Source organism: Erigeron canadensis, chromosome 8, assembly GCF_010389155.1.
Source record: "Erigeron canadensis isolate Cc75 chromosome 8, C_canadensis_v1, whole genome shotgun sequence".
Classification (NCBI taxonomy): Eukaryota; Viridiplantae; Streptophyta; class Magnoliopsida; order Asterales; family Asteraceae; genus Erigeron; species Erigeron canadensis.
The window spans coordinates 30290431-30306375 of record NC_057768.1 but is presented as its reverse complement, the minus strand read 5'-3'; the positions used below and the strand labels follow the sequence as shown (position 1 = coordinate 30306375).

General features: G+C 29.9%; 1 protein-coding gene across 1 annotated transcript; it reads left to right on the top strand.

The window, feature by feature from the left end:
* The first annotated feature begins 13960 nt into the window (after positions 1-13960).
* Positions 13961-15386, top strand: LOC122610600 (transcription factor bHLH49-like). The gene is made up of 4 exons (XM_043783575.1): positions 13961-14542; positions 14660-14926; positions 15046-15177; positions 15297-15386. Exons 1-4 carry the CDS (start codon positions 13961-13963, stop codon positions 15384-15386), a joined length of 1071 nt encoding a protein of 356 aa, XP_043639510.1.
* The last annotated feature ends 559 nt before the right edge of the window (positions 15387-15945 follow it).

The following is a 15945-nucleotide window of genomic DNA, read 5'->3' as shown; positions in this document are numbered from 1 at the left end:
TATTGTTAAGATGAAACACTATTCCACTGCCATTTCACTTTTTAATCAGTTAAATCAATTTTTAATTTCATAATCAATTAACTGCTATTTTCGTCGTTTTCCACTTAATTAAGGAACTAGAAAATGGAGGTTATAAAATCTCTTTTTGTTTTAGATGTACTTCAGATGGACGCGCATTGGACTCGAAAAAGGGCCAAGTTAACTGAACATAGACTCTTAAAAGATACCATTGGGCTTTGTAGTTTCAAAATTTGTATTGGACTTACGTGTTACATCTAGGTTAACATGAATTGATATCTTGAGCCTTGAGGGATTTCAGATTTGAGATCTTAGAGTTTTTAGTTTCGAATTTTAGTGTAAACAACATGCTTCAAAGAATAGATACATGAGTTTTCCCAAAATTAACATTTTACATAGCTTATCAATCTTGGTGATATCCAAGCAAATTAGACATATTGAATTTGTTGGGATTCGAAGGGGTTACGCCCTTAAGGGTACTAATAAAGGATAGGTGGCATGGTTGAAAGATCATAAAGGTAATAGGTCACAGTTTGATAGAGTGATATACTTGACGAACTTCATCCTTTGGCTCTTGCATACGGGAAGAGGGGAAAAGTAAGGAGAGAAAAAAAAAATGACTGACCGATATTTGTGTTCTCACATCCTATTTAAAAAAAATTCTCAAATTAACTTTACTTTATATATTTTGAGATCTATATCTATATTTCACGTAACTATCCGCAATTCAAAATCAATACTCTTAATTGGTTTCTTCTTTAGCAATACTGTATATGATCCAATCATCTTGTGTCGTTGTTTTGATGCGGTATACTAACCTAGATTAACTTGTTTTGCTCCAAACAATATAACAATCTAAGATCACTACGACACATATTAATCAATGATTGTGATGTATGCGCGAATTTTTTTTGGTGTCCGAACCACTTTCCGATATGTTTAGAAATAGAAAGCCTTCCACAACACATCCCTAAAGCACACTTAACGGTCGAAATGTTTTGATATAAAGGAAAATCCTCGCCGGGTTTCGATGTGGCTCCACTATGGGGATAGGTGTGGTCTCATCATCGTTTATTCATAGTGGAAATGTATATATATCACAAGAGGGAAGTGAGGTATTTTATTTAGTCAGACTTTAATGTACGGGATTGTTATGAAATAGGGGGTTACGAGGAACATTTTTTCCCCCCGTTTTATATATAGAACGAACTTCTATCTTACTTCTAGTTTTAAATTACACGAATTTCTGAGTAAAACCGAGGACTTTGAAAAAAAAAAACCCTCTATTAATTCATCCCACAAATGTGAGAAGTGTGACTCGAATCCAAATAAATCTACTAAAGGTCAAAGATCGTACCAATTTGACACTAATTAATTGTCAGACAACTCTCTTTCTTTTAGGTCGAATCGAGAAAACAATCAAATTGTTCATTGGGTTGTTCGCTATAGTAATATCTGCTTTTCATGTTTCCGTTGGTACACTTCTGTCAATATTTTAATAATTGGTTTGGGTGTGATAAGACACTTTGTTTTCTGTTGGAAGGTCTCTTGTTTAATCTGAGACGAGGCAAAGTACCTGCGCGATGCAGCCGTTTAGTAGCGACAGGTGGTGGCGGTGGTGACGGGTGGCGGTGTAATGACAACAGCGGGGGTGGTGGCGGCGGCGACTGGTGGTTGTGGCGGCAACGAGTATAGCAGAGGTTATATTGATAGAGTGTACATTGTTGAATGTTTAATGTTGAAAATTGAATATCCTAACTTCCTCAGCCGTTCAAATTATGTTGGGACGTTTCTTCTCCAATTGAACTTACCTCACGTTCTTAGAGTGATTTGTATGGATATCAGTTGGTAATTTAATTATGTTTTATCAAAATAAAAAACTATCTGCCTTGATGATACAAGCTATGAGCTAGGTTGGAACATACCTCTTGATAATCTCGGAAGAACTTTAAATCATTTCCTTAAACAAGTCCAATAATCATCATTCATGCCGGCTGTAGTTAAGTTTAAAGCCCATACAAATGAGACAATATGATCTACCATCAAATCAAATAATGTATGTATTATATTCTACCAATGAACTGGTTCCATCCAATTTTAACACTTGACATTGTACCAAAATCTTGTACATCTAAACAGGAAAGTTTGAAGTTGACATATGCAAGATGTTACAATTATACAAAGTCAACATTCACAGTTTTGGAATCTAATATACTAATAATCTAACTTTGACTTTTAGGGATATCGGGATGAGATTTTAACAACTTCAATTAAGAAGATCATACAATTGTATTCGAAGATACAGTTGACCTTTTATGATTGCAAATATTCCTTGAATTGCACAGATTAAAGCTAATATATTAGTATTTGACTTGGAAAGTATGAGCAAATTAAGCCACAAAGTACAAGTCAAATACCCGTTATACTATGATCTCAAATGGAGTGTTGATACAATTATTATACAAATATATATGATATATGATGATCAAATAATTCAAGTTTAAATACATGTTTTTTCTAGTTTATTGGGCAAGACCCTATTGTATGAACTAGAAAAGATAAATCGTTAGCTAATTCTTGATTGCATAGTATAATTGTTTTGTTGTGAAACTAGATACGTCAACTCATTATTCACGTTAATTGTTTTGTCGCCTTAGTATAATGTGCCCTGAAGACGATTAAATTGGCGCTAAAAGAGTAAATGTATAAAGTATATCTGGCTTGTCAAGTTTTCCTATTCTATATTGCTATATTTATATACCAAAATTTCAAAATTTTATGATTATTATTTATTGGGTTTTGTCAAGGTTAAATACATAAAAAGATAACCTATTTTCCTAAAATTCTTAAAAATAGTAAAATATTTATGTTTTGATTATTAAAGGTACTTTATTTTCAAATTGTATGCAATAAAGGTAACATCATTAGCTTTTAACGTTAAACATCCGTTAAGTGTAAACGTGACATGTCACATCAATAAAAAAAAAAAAGGTCACATCATCAAAGAAAATGGTGAAAATGGTCGATCTAAATAATTTACACAACAACATCGTCATTTTCAACAATCGGGTATCATTTATCGGTGACATAAATATAAATCAGTAATATGTATAAAAATGGTTGAAGAAAAATCGGTGATGGATATGAAATAGGGTTTGCATTGCTATGTGTATAGAAATAGGATGTGCATTACGAAGATAAATGTCACGTAGACTTTTTTTAATGTTTTGGTATGCCACGTTGGCACTTAACGAACATCTAACGTTTAAAACTAACGACGTTACCTTTATTGATTACAAATTGAAAATATAGTCCCTTTAATAATCAAAAAATAAATATATATACTTTTTTTAGAAATTTAAAAAAATAGGTTACGTTTTTATATAAAACTCAACTATATATTTACAAAATGTAATCAGTTGAGTGCAAATGAAAAACAAGAAATTAAACAAACGAAAAACACTAAACAAAGTCAACAAACTAGTTAGACTAGCAGTCTAGCACCACATTTGGATAACCACCAAGACCGTAATATATGTCAACCAAAAAACAAACTCAGCAAAAATAAAGTTAATGCTTTAAAATGGCAAAACTAAAAATAAAGGTAAAAAGCACATTAATTTGTTGTCGCATCTAGCCTTTTGCATTATTTCTAGCACATTAATTTGTAAGTTAAGGGTAAGTGTTGTGTAGTGTGCAACTAATTAAATCAAGTCCGATTTCTTTAAATTTCCTAAACTAGAAATTATTAATCAAATATTATATTTTCTATACATAATAACGACGATAAAAAAAAATTCTTTGACATTAATTTTAATAATCTTCATAAAACGGCATGCTAACGCACAGTTTTAGATTAAATAACATCGCCCCATGAATAATTGTGATTAGACTTCAAAATCATTGGTCAAGAAGCTAATATGATATTCGAACCGTTTAAGCAAAACTTACATTATATCAAAGTCGGTCGAGCTACAGATTCCAATAACACGTTTGGAGACACAAAGATAAGCCTAATTAAACACTTAGCACTAGTTAATTACGCACCAAACAATTAATTACGTATAAAATATACACTCATTTAAAAAGCTTAGCTTAGTTTAATATTTCATAATGAAGTCAAGAATGACACCCCATGAAGACTTCCATGGTCCATCAAATGAAAATAATAATAGTAGTTAGTTATGATTATAATATTTATTTAAGAATAATTATTATCCGACGATAATTAATTTTATACACATACATAAACTAAGGGTACTTTGCGGGTCCAAATCACATTTAAAACAAGGTGTGTATATATATAACGCTAAAGAGTATCTGCGTAATGCGACGACGATGGGGTAACGACGACGGATGATGGTGGTGACGGTGGTGGTGGCAGTAACCATGTGATTATTAATGTAAAAGAAGGTAATGTAATTATTAATTTTAAGGCTCAAAAGATGTATTTTTATTTTTAATTTTGACTTTAATTTACACCTTTTTTGTTTTTAATTGCAAATTTTCACTTTTAACCATTAATTCTAATATAATAGATAAAGAATAATAGTTAATATATATCCAATAAAATAATAGTTAATATATATTCAATAGAATAATATTATTATAATATCATAATTATACATTCTATCATATATAACTTTAAAATTAATTATTAAAAAAAAAAAAATTTAATGTAAATATATTAAGATTTTAAAAGTAATTGTACTATTATCCTTTTTTTGAAATTTTTTAGTAATTGTCATGACACATATACAAAATATAAATCATGTAAAAAAGTAATTTATAGAAAGCACATATAACATTGTCATATTTTAATTTAAATATTTAGAATATGTTCATCTATAAATAAGATATAATTTTTAAAAGTGTAAAATAAGAATGTAATAAAATCGTGTGTAACAATAAGTCAAATAAAATTATAATGACCTATTATGATTTTTTAATATCAAATATCACTAAGTATGTCACAATCTATAACTTTGATGGATATATTATGATTTTGTAATATTCAATTATCTTATATATGTATGTCACAGGAAACAATTTCGATAAACATACTTTAAAACTATTTCACTATAAAACTCAAAATTTTATAATATAGATCATTTTTATTACTAAAAATTATAAACTAAATTTTAAATCATAATAAACTAACATCTAATATAGATAAAGTTATAAGCCCGTGTATTTGACATGAGCCTTAATACTAGTATATATTATAGACTCATAGCTAATTTATTTAATACAACATTGTATTTTTCTTATATTTGACATAGTCTGATCTCATTTAAACATTATCATATCTACTAAATTCATTTTTTGTTACATTTTCACTCTCCATTATTTCTATACCAAACACCCTTTTTAAGTTTCTTAAAAGAGAATGCTACGTGTCTTGATGCTATATAACCACGTTGCTAACATAGATGGTAGAGATAAGTAATTTTGTATTTAGTTGTTGGTTGTTAGTTTGAGACAAGATTAGCTGTATCCTTCAAATCTTGCCTTCACACAAACTCTTTACTTTCTTTTAACTTGAAAAAAAGAAAGAAACAATTGTAATATAAATGACACACAAATGTGCATTTAAAAAGCTTGAGCAATTATTATTTTAATATTAACGAAACGAATAATTTGAGTTTATGAAAAATGTTTTCTGGAAGACGAGAAGAGATACGACTATTTTATATTATTTCATAACTCGATGTTTCTTTCCCCACATTCTTTATACTAAAAAGTGACACTTAAAAGGAAATAATATGAAAAGCAAATACGAGTAAACATTATTAAAAAAGAGGTTGGAAGTAGGAAGTAAGTATATAAAAATAGGAATACAAAGCCGACATGAAAAGAGAGATCGTGCGGTGCAACTCCCAATGGCTTGCAAAACCTTGGGGATATATGGAATGTGAAAACATAAAATATGTGTATTACTATTAATTAATTTGTAAAGCCGTAGAAATCGGCAGAATGAATGGGTAGGGTGAATAGTCAATTCAGGGCTAGGTTCATATAATCTGTTTACCTTAAACTTGGTTTAGAATTAAATACAACTTCAAAATGTCTAAGCCTCGGTTAACCTGTACATGACAATGATAGTCCGTCTCATAACGATATATCAAGGTATTAAGGTAATCTAGCTAATATGTAAGAAGTTATGATGAAAATGTTAATATACAAATGATAATTGTGGGTAAATAGTTATTTTTTTTGGTGGATATTTTCTAATTTTGGCAATTTCTGTTAATATAAATGATATTGCTGCTAAAAAAACATGATTTAAACTAAGTCTCATAAGAAAGCCAACTGTATGTATATATTTTTTAGGAAACATTTTTAAATCGATTATCAAGAAAAAGTTAAGAAACAACCGTTTTAAAAATACTAACGAGTAATATTTATCATATTCAAATAGATTATTCCCACATAGCCTAAATAGATTTATGGACTTGGTAGCCCATTCGTAAGGTATTTGGTCTTGAAAAGATTTATCTGAATTTGAGTCTCATTTTTCATATATGTGAGGTTACATTAGTAGGGATTTTGTGAGAGTCCTAATTATAATCTCATACGTACCTGCGATTTAGAATTAGATGTAGATTATAATTTGTTTACCCGTTTTTAATGATAGTGTGCCAAATGCATTCCTAGAAAAACAAAGGATGGTCCGTATTAACTTTCGAGAATGATCATGGCTAGTTGGAAGACTTTAAGTTTAATCTAAGTTGTACTATCATGACACCCGTGCAATGCGGGGTAGTCGTCATGGCGATAGTGTGGTGGTGGGGGCGGCTATTAGTGGCGGAGGCGATGTAAATTATTGATGTAAAAACAATTTATGTGAATGGTTAATGGAAATATTTTGAAAGATAAAAAATTGATAGTTTAATTGAATTATTAATATTAAGGGGGTAGTGTAGGTAAAAAAAATAAAATTAGGGTGCTATGTGTAATATTAACTAACTTTCAACATTTCTTAAAATAAAAGGCTATTTTCTTTATATAATACTAGACGAATACCCGCGCAATACGGCGATGTAGGCGGCGGCGTATCGGTGGTGACGACTTGTAGTGACAACGACGTCGAGTAAACTAGATAATTGATGTAAAATAATGAATGTGCGATTTAAGGAGTTAATGAAGGTAATTTAGTAGATAAATATGTATGCTATAAATGTTTTAAGAGATTAAAAGATTTTAAAAATAGAATACCTAGTTTCTTTTATAAAGTTTTTTTATAAGTAGTTATAGATTATAGATAGTATATATAAATGTGACATTTACATAAATCGTGTGGAATAGTTATGTTAAAGTATCCAAGATACATGGATGGGAATTTTGAAAAACAAGAAAATATACTCTTGTCACCAGGATTCTTTTTAGGTTTTGTTTTCTAGTCACTGAGATATCACAGCTATTTGTTGTCGATCTATGCTAATTCCCATGGATCTTCACCACCAATTATTTCTTATACTACCGTTTAGCAAACATGGCAAATTGTCAACTTATCATTACTTTTACTATTTAATGAGATGATATAGTGATAAGGTATAATATCCTAATATTTTTTTTCCTTTAACTTATACGTTAGTTAATCAAATGGTGTCTGTTTTGGTTATACCTTTTAAGTCCAATAATTTTTTCATCCGATTGCCCTAATAGAGATGCAAGAAAAAACCAATTAACCGAACTGATCCGATTTGTAACCGGTAACCAAAATCGGTTAGTAACCGGAATAATAAAAACCAATTATATGTTACCAGAAACCGTTGGTTACTAACCGATTACTCTTTTCAAAACCAAAACCAATTATTAACCGGTTATAGACCTATAACCGGTTAATCACATATTATATATATATATATCATATTATATACATATATAGATATATAATCAGAAAGATCGCATATTCAGATGATTTTGTAAACTTTCAATATATCTATACTGTATACGTATAGAATAATGCTTCTTTCATCAGATCCAACATCAATTTTTAGTTGTTTTGAAACTTGGGATGATTAATTTTGTTTTGTCTTTGAAAAATGATGTTTATTTGGAATATGGGTTCGTCGCTTAGACTTGTCGGAAATGACTGTTGCTCCCCATTGTTCACCACTTTCTTAATATTATAATGGGCAGTTAAAAAAACTGAATAGGTTAACCAGTTATTATTAATCGAAATCGGTTAGATAGGTTCCAATTTTAAAACCTAGAAACCGGTTATTAACCGGTATAAGTTAAACGTAACGGGTTATTACTGTTTCAAAAAATAACCAAAATCGGTTAACCACTTCTTGCACCTCTATCCCACCACCACACAGCTACTCTTACCGTTGTTGTATTACTCGGATTATAATTATAGTTATATGTATAAGGGGTTAACTTACCTATCTGTTGTCCTCACATTAAAAAAAAGAAAAAGGAAGTTAATTTTATGACTTTTTAAGATAAAAGGGAAATGAGTATTAGTATTCTACCTTTTCATTACATCATTTAAAAGTTAATTTAGTCTCTCTTTTTTATTTTGAGATTTTCACATTTGTTTTCCTTTACATATACGAATATAGTGCCTGTACATTGCGGCGCCTGGAAGGTGACATTATGAAAGGTAGGCGCGGCGGTGGTGGAGATCGAGGGAGACGGCGGAGAAGGAGGGCAGCGGCGGAGGGTGATAGAAAGTCGATGAGAGTGTGTAATGATTAAAGAGAATGGGGAAAATGATGGTATATAAGGGTTTTATGTTTAAATAGGGGTATTTTGAGAAGAAAAAAAGTACTTAAATTTAATAAATCTAATACTCTTTATAAAGGAGTATAGATACATACATAAATGACTGGTACATTGCACAAGTTGATTAAACAAGCATTTTGTGGCATATGGTTTATCACCAATGAATTGAAAATGCAGAAAGTACAATTTGTGAGTTTTTCAATCAATCGATAACTATACATATTTCAAGCTTGCAAGTGTTAGATTATAATAACATTTCCACATTCGGAAGTGTATACATGATTAAATAATGAAAGTACTTAAAGGTTTTTTATTGCTTTTTACATTTGTATCCGTTTAGGCGTATAAAGATAACAAGTTTTTCAACAATTAATTAATGGAGTGTATTAAGATTAATTCATTCATACACGCTTTTAACTTGTAAAAGGTATAATGAGGACAGAATTACTAGTTGGTAACCGGCCACCCATGGTAACTTGTAGTTCGTGCCAAGGAGTGATATGATGTACGTGCATCAATTCAATGACTTACATTCTCGTCCAACAATCTTAATGATTCCTACATATATATTGGCTTTTCTTGCTATCTAATGTCTATATACATATATTCCCTTAGCCATATATTTCGATATATATATATAACCGTGTCAAATAACACACATATATACATTAAACACGTCTTGTAAAAGATATCAAATCTCTTCAATAGGATTCGACTAGGCTAAAGGCATCTGAGGGGACAACGACCATTCTTTTCGGTTATAATGTCCTACTTTTAGGATGAAGCCGTCCTTTGATTTTATTCTTTTTTTATTTGTATGAAACTCATATAAAATAATCTATACAGTTTCCCAGCTAAATCATATAAGTCCAAAACTAACAATCAGCTATAGAGCTAGTAATTTATGACACAGACCTGTTAACACGAAGTGACGAAACGATACGACCCAATCTGCTCAAGTTTCATGTTTGACTTTAACATGTTTCGTGTCTTAACAGGTTTGTACATGTTAAGACACGAAAAGACCTATTAAGATAGAGGGGATGTTGGCTTGAAGACCTGAGATCGAATCCTGATTCCTCATGTTTTTAGGCATTTACCTCTTGAGTGTGTGGACATATGTGTTTTTACTCCTGTTAGCAGGAGTGTACGGGTTTCAACTTTCAGCATACTGCCCACCTTGGATGTCACTGCTGAGGTTCGAATTATTAACATCTAACACTTGCCGTTTAAAATATATATATATATATATACACAAAATTAAACCAGCTTAGAAGCCTATTAAGACACGATATGACCTGTTAACATGTCTCTTACCAAGTTTCCTATTGTGTTTTAACAAGTTTCGTGTCTTTAATAGGTTCCTTAACAGGTTCGTTGATTTAATTCTAGGATTTTTGTTAACAGGTCTCCACGTTTCTTATTATGTAACTTGTTAAATATATATTGTGTCGTGTTCATCTTTGACTTTAATACATTAATGGATTATCGTGTTTGATTCATGTCGTATCATACACGATATGCCAGCTCTAATCATGTGGCTAAGTTTAATGAAACTGACATGTGTTTGATGGTATAAGCATTGCTTTATATACCCAAACTAGTCATATGATTAGTTGATGCACGATTGAACAAATTATCTTGAATGATTAAGGTTTTTATACTATTGAATCTCATTCAATTGATAAGCATTTTACAAGCATGTAACTAAAAGTTAGACGGACATACAATAAGGTGCACTGCTAATTGTTTTAATCAATATCATCGGTATGTAGTTAAGCCAACTTGCATCATGATCGTGTTTTTATGACAACTTGAATTGAGGTAATTTTATGTCAACTTGAATCATCATTGCGTAGTTATGATCAGTTTATATGTATGACGCAAACTCACACACCCATTTGAGACTTGAAATTACAATGACTTGGCATCTAGTTAAATAATTGAGCTACACCAAGTATACACTTTGGCAAGTTTCTAGTAAATATAGCTTAATTGATCATCAAATTCTATCAATAAGTACCATTTTCGATCAACACCAAATTTTGGGTATTCATATCTTCAATAGTCTTTCGATATAGCACCATTAGAGTATAATTTGTTATGTATTAATTAACTGCATGCCTTCATAAACTACATAGAGACAAAGATTCTTTTGGGACTGCATGCTTCATACTTTCATTAGGAATAATTTACATTTAACTAATATGAGTTAGTCAAATTCTAATGATTGTATGGACTTTTATGACGCTCCAATCACTAATTATAAGATAAACTTCAATTCTATCACCTCTAAATTAATAAAGCTCGTTTTAGGGGTGCTTTTTGGTCAATGTTTCTTAATATTGTGAGTTCAGTTCGATAGATATATGTATACATATTCGTTTAATTAAACTTTTTGTAATGGATTCAAACTAAATTGGTTTTATAAGTTTTAGATAAATAATCTTAATCATAGCTTCATATATATATACATTATTTAAACTTAAAGCAATTATTATTAATGTTTTGCATAACAAAATCAAATATTGACTCTGTGTTGTTTTTGACAGATGGGTGGCATCACCCTTGATTTTGGAATCTCAATAGAAAGAAATATAAAATTGCTTAAAATCTCAATCGTAGTAAATCGCAAAAAATCTAAATTTGATTATTATAGAAGAATTTGATGTATAAGATTAAAGGTCAATAGCCAAGGGTAGATCCTCCGCTAGTAGGTTCATGTAATGCATAGATGCCAACTAACACCATTCAGGTGGCGTTGTACTGGTGGACTGACAGTGGTGATAAAATGAGTAGCGTAAGTAATTGATGTAAAGATAATAAATGTTAAGAGGATAATAATGTATATTTTTTGTAAATTAGTTCATCAATGATATTATAAATATATTAAGTAAAGATATTTAAAAGATACAAAAGTTGAACAATATTTTAAAATTATCAATATATAATTTGAGAAAGAGGAAAAGGTAAATTTACTTTATATAATATTATATAAATATAAATGTTAAGAGACACAACAATCAAATAGTTTATTATATATATATATATAATTACTAATGATCGTAGAATATACGAATTGACCGTACAGTAAAAGATTATTCTGTTTAGTTTAACTTAGTATTTAAGTTAGATATTTTGTTAGAATTTTTACTATTGTATAAATAAGAATAATACTAAATAATTTAGTTAGTTATAATAATAGTTAGAAATGTAGTTTGATTAGGACATATAGATATATTTTAAAAAATATTATATATATATACAAATATATTTGGTAACTTAATTAAAAAGATATTATATTTATTAAATAGATAAAATGACAAATGTCGATCAAAGAATACGTCATGTGTCACTCAAAAAACCCTATATATCTATTTTAGTATATTAATTAATTACTTAAATGGTACCTAACATTTGCGCGATATTGCTAGTTTGATATCTTTCCATTCAAAATTGCGTGGATCATACCTAACGTTTCCAAAACTCCACTCGGACCATACTGGAACCAAACGCCGTTTGATGGTCGTTAGAAACCCCCACGTGACTTGCACATGAGGGGTAAAAATGTAATATCACGTTTCTTAATTACTTAAATGGTATCTAACGTTTACACGATATTGCTGGTTTCATACCTAATGTTTAGTTATTAATTTCTTTGTTTGATTTTTTTATATTTTTTTAAAGGTGAATTTCGCTTGAAACTTCATGTTGTGATAGGTCTAACATATGTTGTTGGTTTTTTTTTTAAAGACAACGTATGCTAGATTTTCTGCTGTCGAATCGCGACACGAAACTTATAGCAATGTTTTTAATACTGGTAAAATAGGCCGATATATCTGGTATTCCGGTATTACCGTTGCGGTATTTCTGATATTTTCAAAAAAGAAAATTTTAAATTGTTTTAAAATTATTTGTATGATACTTTATTGCTATTTTTTTGTTATTTGTGAACTTTAAAACTTATATTTTGTTATGAAGTACCTATTTGATATTATTGTTGAGTAGATTATAAGTGCGTTTTGACTATTTTCGTTAAATTGTAATAAGTTTTGGAGAACTTAATAAAAAAAACAAAACAAATTAAAAATTACCAGAAATTTTTCTACACTATTATGACTAAAATACTGGTTTTAAAGCATTGGCTTAAAGCGAAATTCATCTTTCAAAATAAAAAAAATACAAAAAATAATTATAAAAATTAATAACTAAACATTAGGTATCAAACCAACAATATCGTGCAAACGTTAGGTACCATTTAAGTAATTAAGAAACTCGATATTACTTTTTTACCCCTCACGTGCAAGTCACGTGGGGGGGGGGGTGTTTAAGAGGCATCAAACGACATCTGGTTGCAGTATGGTCCGAGTGAAGTTTTGAAAATGTTAGATATGATCCGCGTAATTTCAAAAGGAAAAATATCAAATTAACCAGCAATACGCGCAAACGTTAGGTACAATTTAAGTAATTGATTTTTTAGTATTTTGGTAGATAGATATAAATATAAATAGATTTATAACTAGGTACGTGGTTTAATCTTTAACATTTTAATAATCTCATCAATGGTTTCAAGTTCAGATCTCTTTAAATAATCTCTTACCCTCGTCTAGAAAAAGATTAGAAACACCAAAAAAATATTATGATACGCAATTATGCATACATGTAATTAAGTCAATAAAACTCTATAAAAACCAATTTGTTATCACATGGCATACAATATTTTGATGTATATGACTAAAACTTTCAACGCTATATATATCATCTCCCTTTTAAGCATATACTTAATTATTGTTTTTAAGCATGTAACTATTGATTGTGGTTTTAATCACTAGTATATACAAGTATAATTAATAACTATATAGTAATTTTATATGTATTTTTTTTTGTATTTTTCTTGTATGGTGTACTTTGTTTGGTGGATATGTCCCACAGTGGACTCTTTATTTTTTTAACTAAATAAATACATACATACAAGACATACCAAATTACCAATAAATCGAATGATTAGAATTAATTAATTAAGTCAACCCACACTCTAGAGGGTATAAATATGTTTCTCCAACATCTCCATTTCCCAAACCATCTTTCAAACACTATCTCATTTCATTAGCCCCTCCACCCAAATCAAACAAGAATAATACCTATATATATATATATGGAGTCTTTTGGAACCTTTTCGAATGAAGAATGGGAAAGTTTGCGTATAATGTTTTCTGGTGATCAAGATACCGATCATCATTTCTCGTCCAATACTTTGTTTTCAAGTGAACAAAATCATGACTTCAACTTTGAAGTTAACAATGCTAATTCATCATTCATCACCGACGATAATCAGTTTTGCTATGTTTCTGAAAATAGTAATCATCCTAATGATCAATACCATTTTATCTCTCAAGAAACTAGCCACAATATTAATGGTTGTGTTGCTCATGAGGATGCAACCTCTCTTTCCTATCCAATTATGGCCAATATTGGCGTCGTTTATGATCATGGGCCAACGACCGATGTTTATAACGAAAACAATGCCAACTCCTCATTACTAGCTCAAATTCTTTCCGATTACTCAATGGAAGAAATTCTATCCATGAGAGAAGATGTCAATAATAATATCGAAAATTCAGTTGATCTGTCGGTCCCAATAATAACCGATGCTCAAGTCAAGCGTACCCCTGCCAAGAGGAAGATTATTAATGGAATGCCTGAATCGCTAGATGCGATAGAAAACAAAGTCAACGACGAAAAACTTGAGGAAAATCCAAAGAAGAAAACTAGGGTTTCAAAAGATAATGTAAGAATTATTATTTTATGGAATTAAAGTGAAGTTGTGACATTTATTTATTTAATAGTTTCAATCATATCCTCAAAGATGTTTAATAATATATATGGTTTTTTTTATTTTGTACAGAAAAATAAGAAGAAAGTGCAGCCTAAGAAGAAACAAAAGATCATGGAGGCTAATAATGTGAATGTGAATGAAAATGAGATTGGTGTAGAAGATACTACTACTAATAATGTTAATAACAAAGGAGGAGTTGGAAATAATGCACCTATTGCAAGCTCAAGTTCTTGTAGTTCTGAGGATGATTTGAACGGAGGCACTACGGTAAACTCAAATTGGAAAACTAGAGCTGGTAGAGGCGCGGCAACTGATCCTCAAAGCCTTTATGCAAGGGTAAGTACTATATATAGTGTGGATCACTTGCGTCGATCGACTAATTATTTTTGCCAGCATATAGTATATATATATCTCTTAGATGATATTAATTTTTCGGGTTTTTTGTGAATTTACAGAAAAGAAGAGAAAGGATTAATGAGAGATTGAAAGTCCTTCAAAACTTGGTACCAAATGGGACAAAGGTTGACATTAGCACAATGCTTGAAGAAGCTGTACAATATGTCAAGTTCTTGCAGCTTCAAATTAAGGTATACATGCTTGATTAATCATGCTTCTATATATCATTAAATCACTTTTTGATACTGATACTAATTGATTAAGATTGACATTAATAAGTCTCATAATTTCTTGAACTTTATTTATGCAGTTGCTAAGCTCAGATGAGATGTGGATGTATGCTCCAATAGCTTACAATGGGATGGACATGGGTCTCTACCAGAAACTTCAACAATCTTGAAATTATTAGAATATCTTTTTTAATTGCCCGGCCAATTACATAATAAGTTAATTTTAAGAAGACAAAAAAAAAGACTATATATATAATCTAACTAATTGTAATTATAATTTTATTCTTTCTCCTGGTCATGAGAAGAATTCTCATGGTTTGATTTATTTATCAGCAAAATATTGTATTGATTGAATTGAATTGAATATTAATTAATTAATATCATCAAATTTTGTGGTGACATATTCATGTTCATGAATTATGGAATATATCAATATGATGGCCATAAAGATTAAAGATTAAACAACATATTTACTACTCATATCTATACTCCTTTATAAATATTATTCACCCCTACAAATAAAAAGTTTCACTCAAATGTTACATACAAGATTACTAAATTGTCCTTAATAAATACTCAATATGGAGAGAGTTTTTATAAAGGCTGCCGCATATTGTGCGAGTACTATGCTTGTATATATCTAACAAGATTTGAGTATTTGACAATTAATGCGTTAGAGATCGAATTAAATATATTAGTGTATCTAACACTTTGATCTCCAAATCAATA

Coding starts and splice junctions, on each gene's coding strand:
- LOC122610600 (XM_043783575.1), top strand. CDS start 13,961: ATGTTTTCTGGTGATCAAGATACCGATCATCATTTCTCGTCCAATACT. Junction 14,543..14,659: donor CTAGGGTTTCAAAAGATAAT/GTAAGAATTATT, acceptor TATTTTGTACAG/AAAAATAAGAAGAAAGTGCA. Junction 14,927..15,045: donor CTCAAAGCCTTTATGCAAGG/GTAAGTACTATA, acceptor GTGAATTTACAG/AAAAGAAGAGAAAGGATTAA.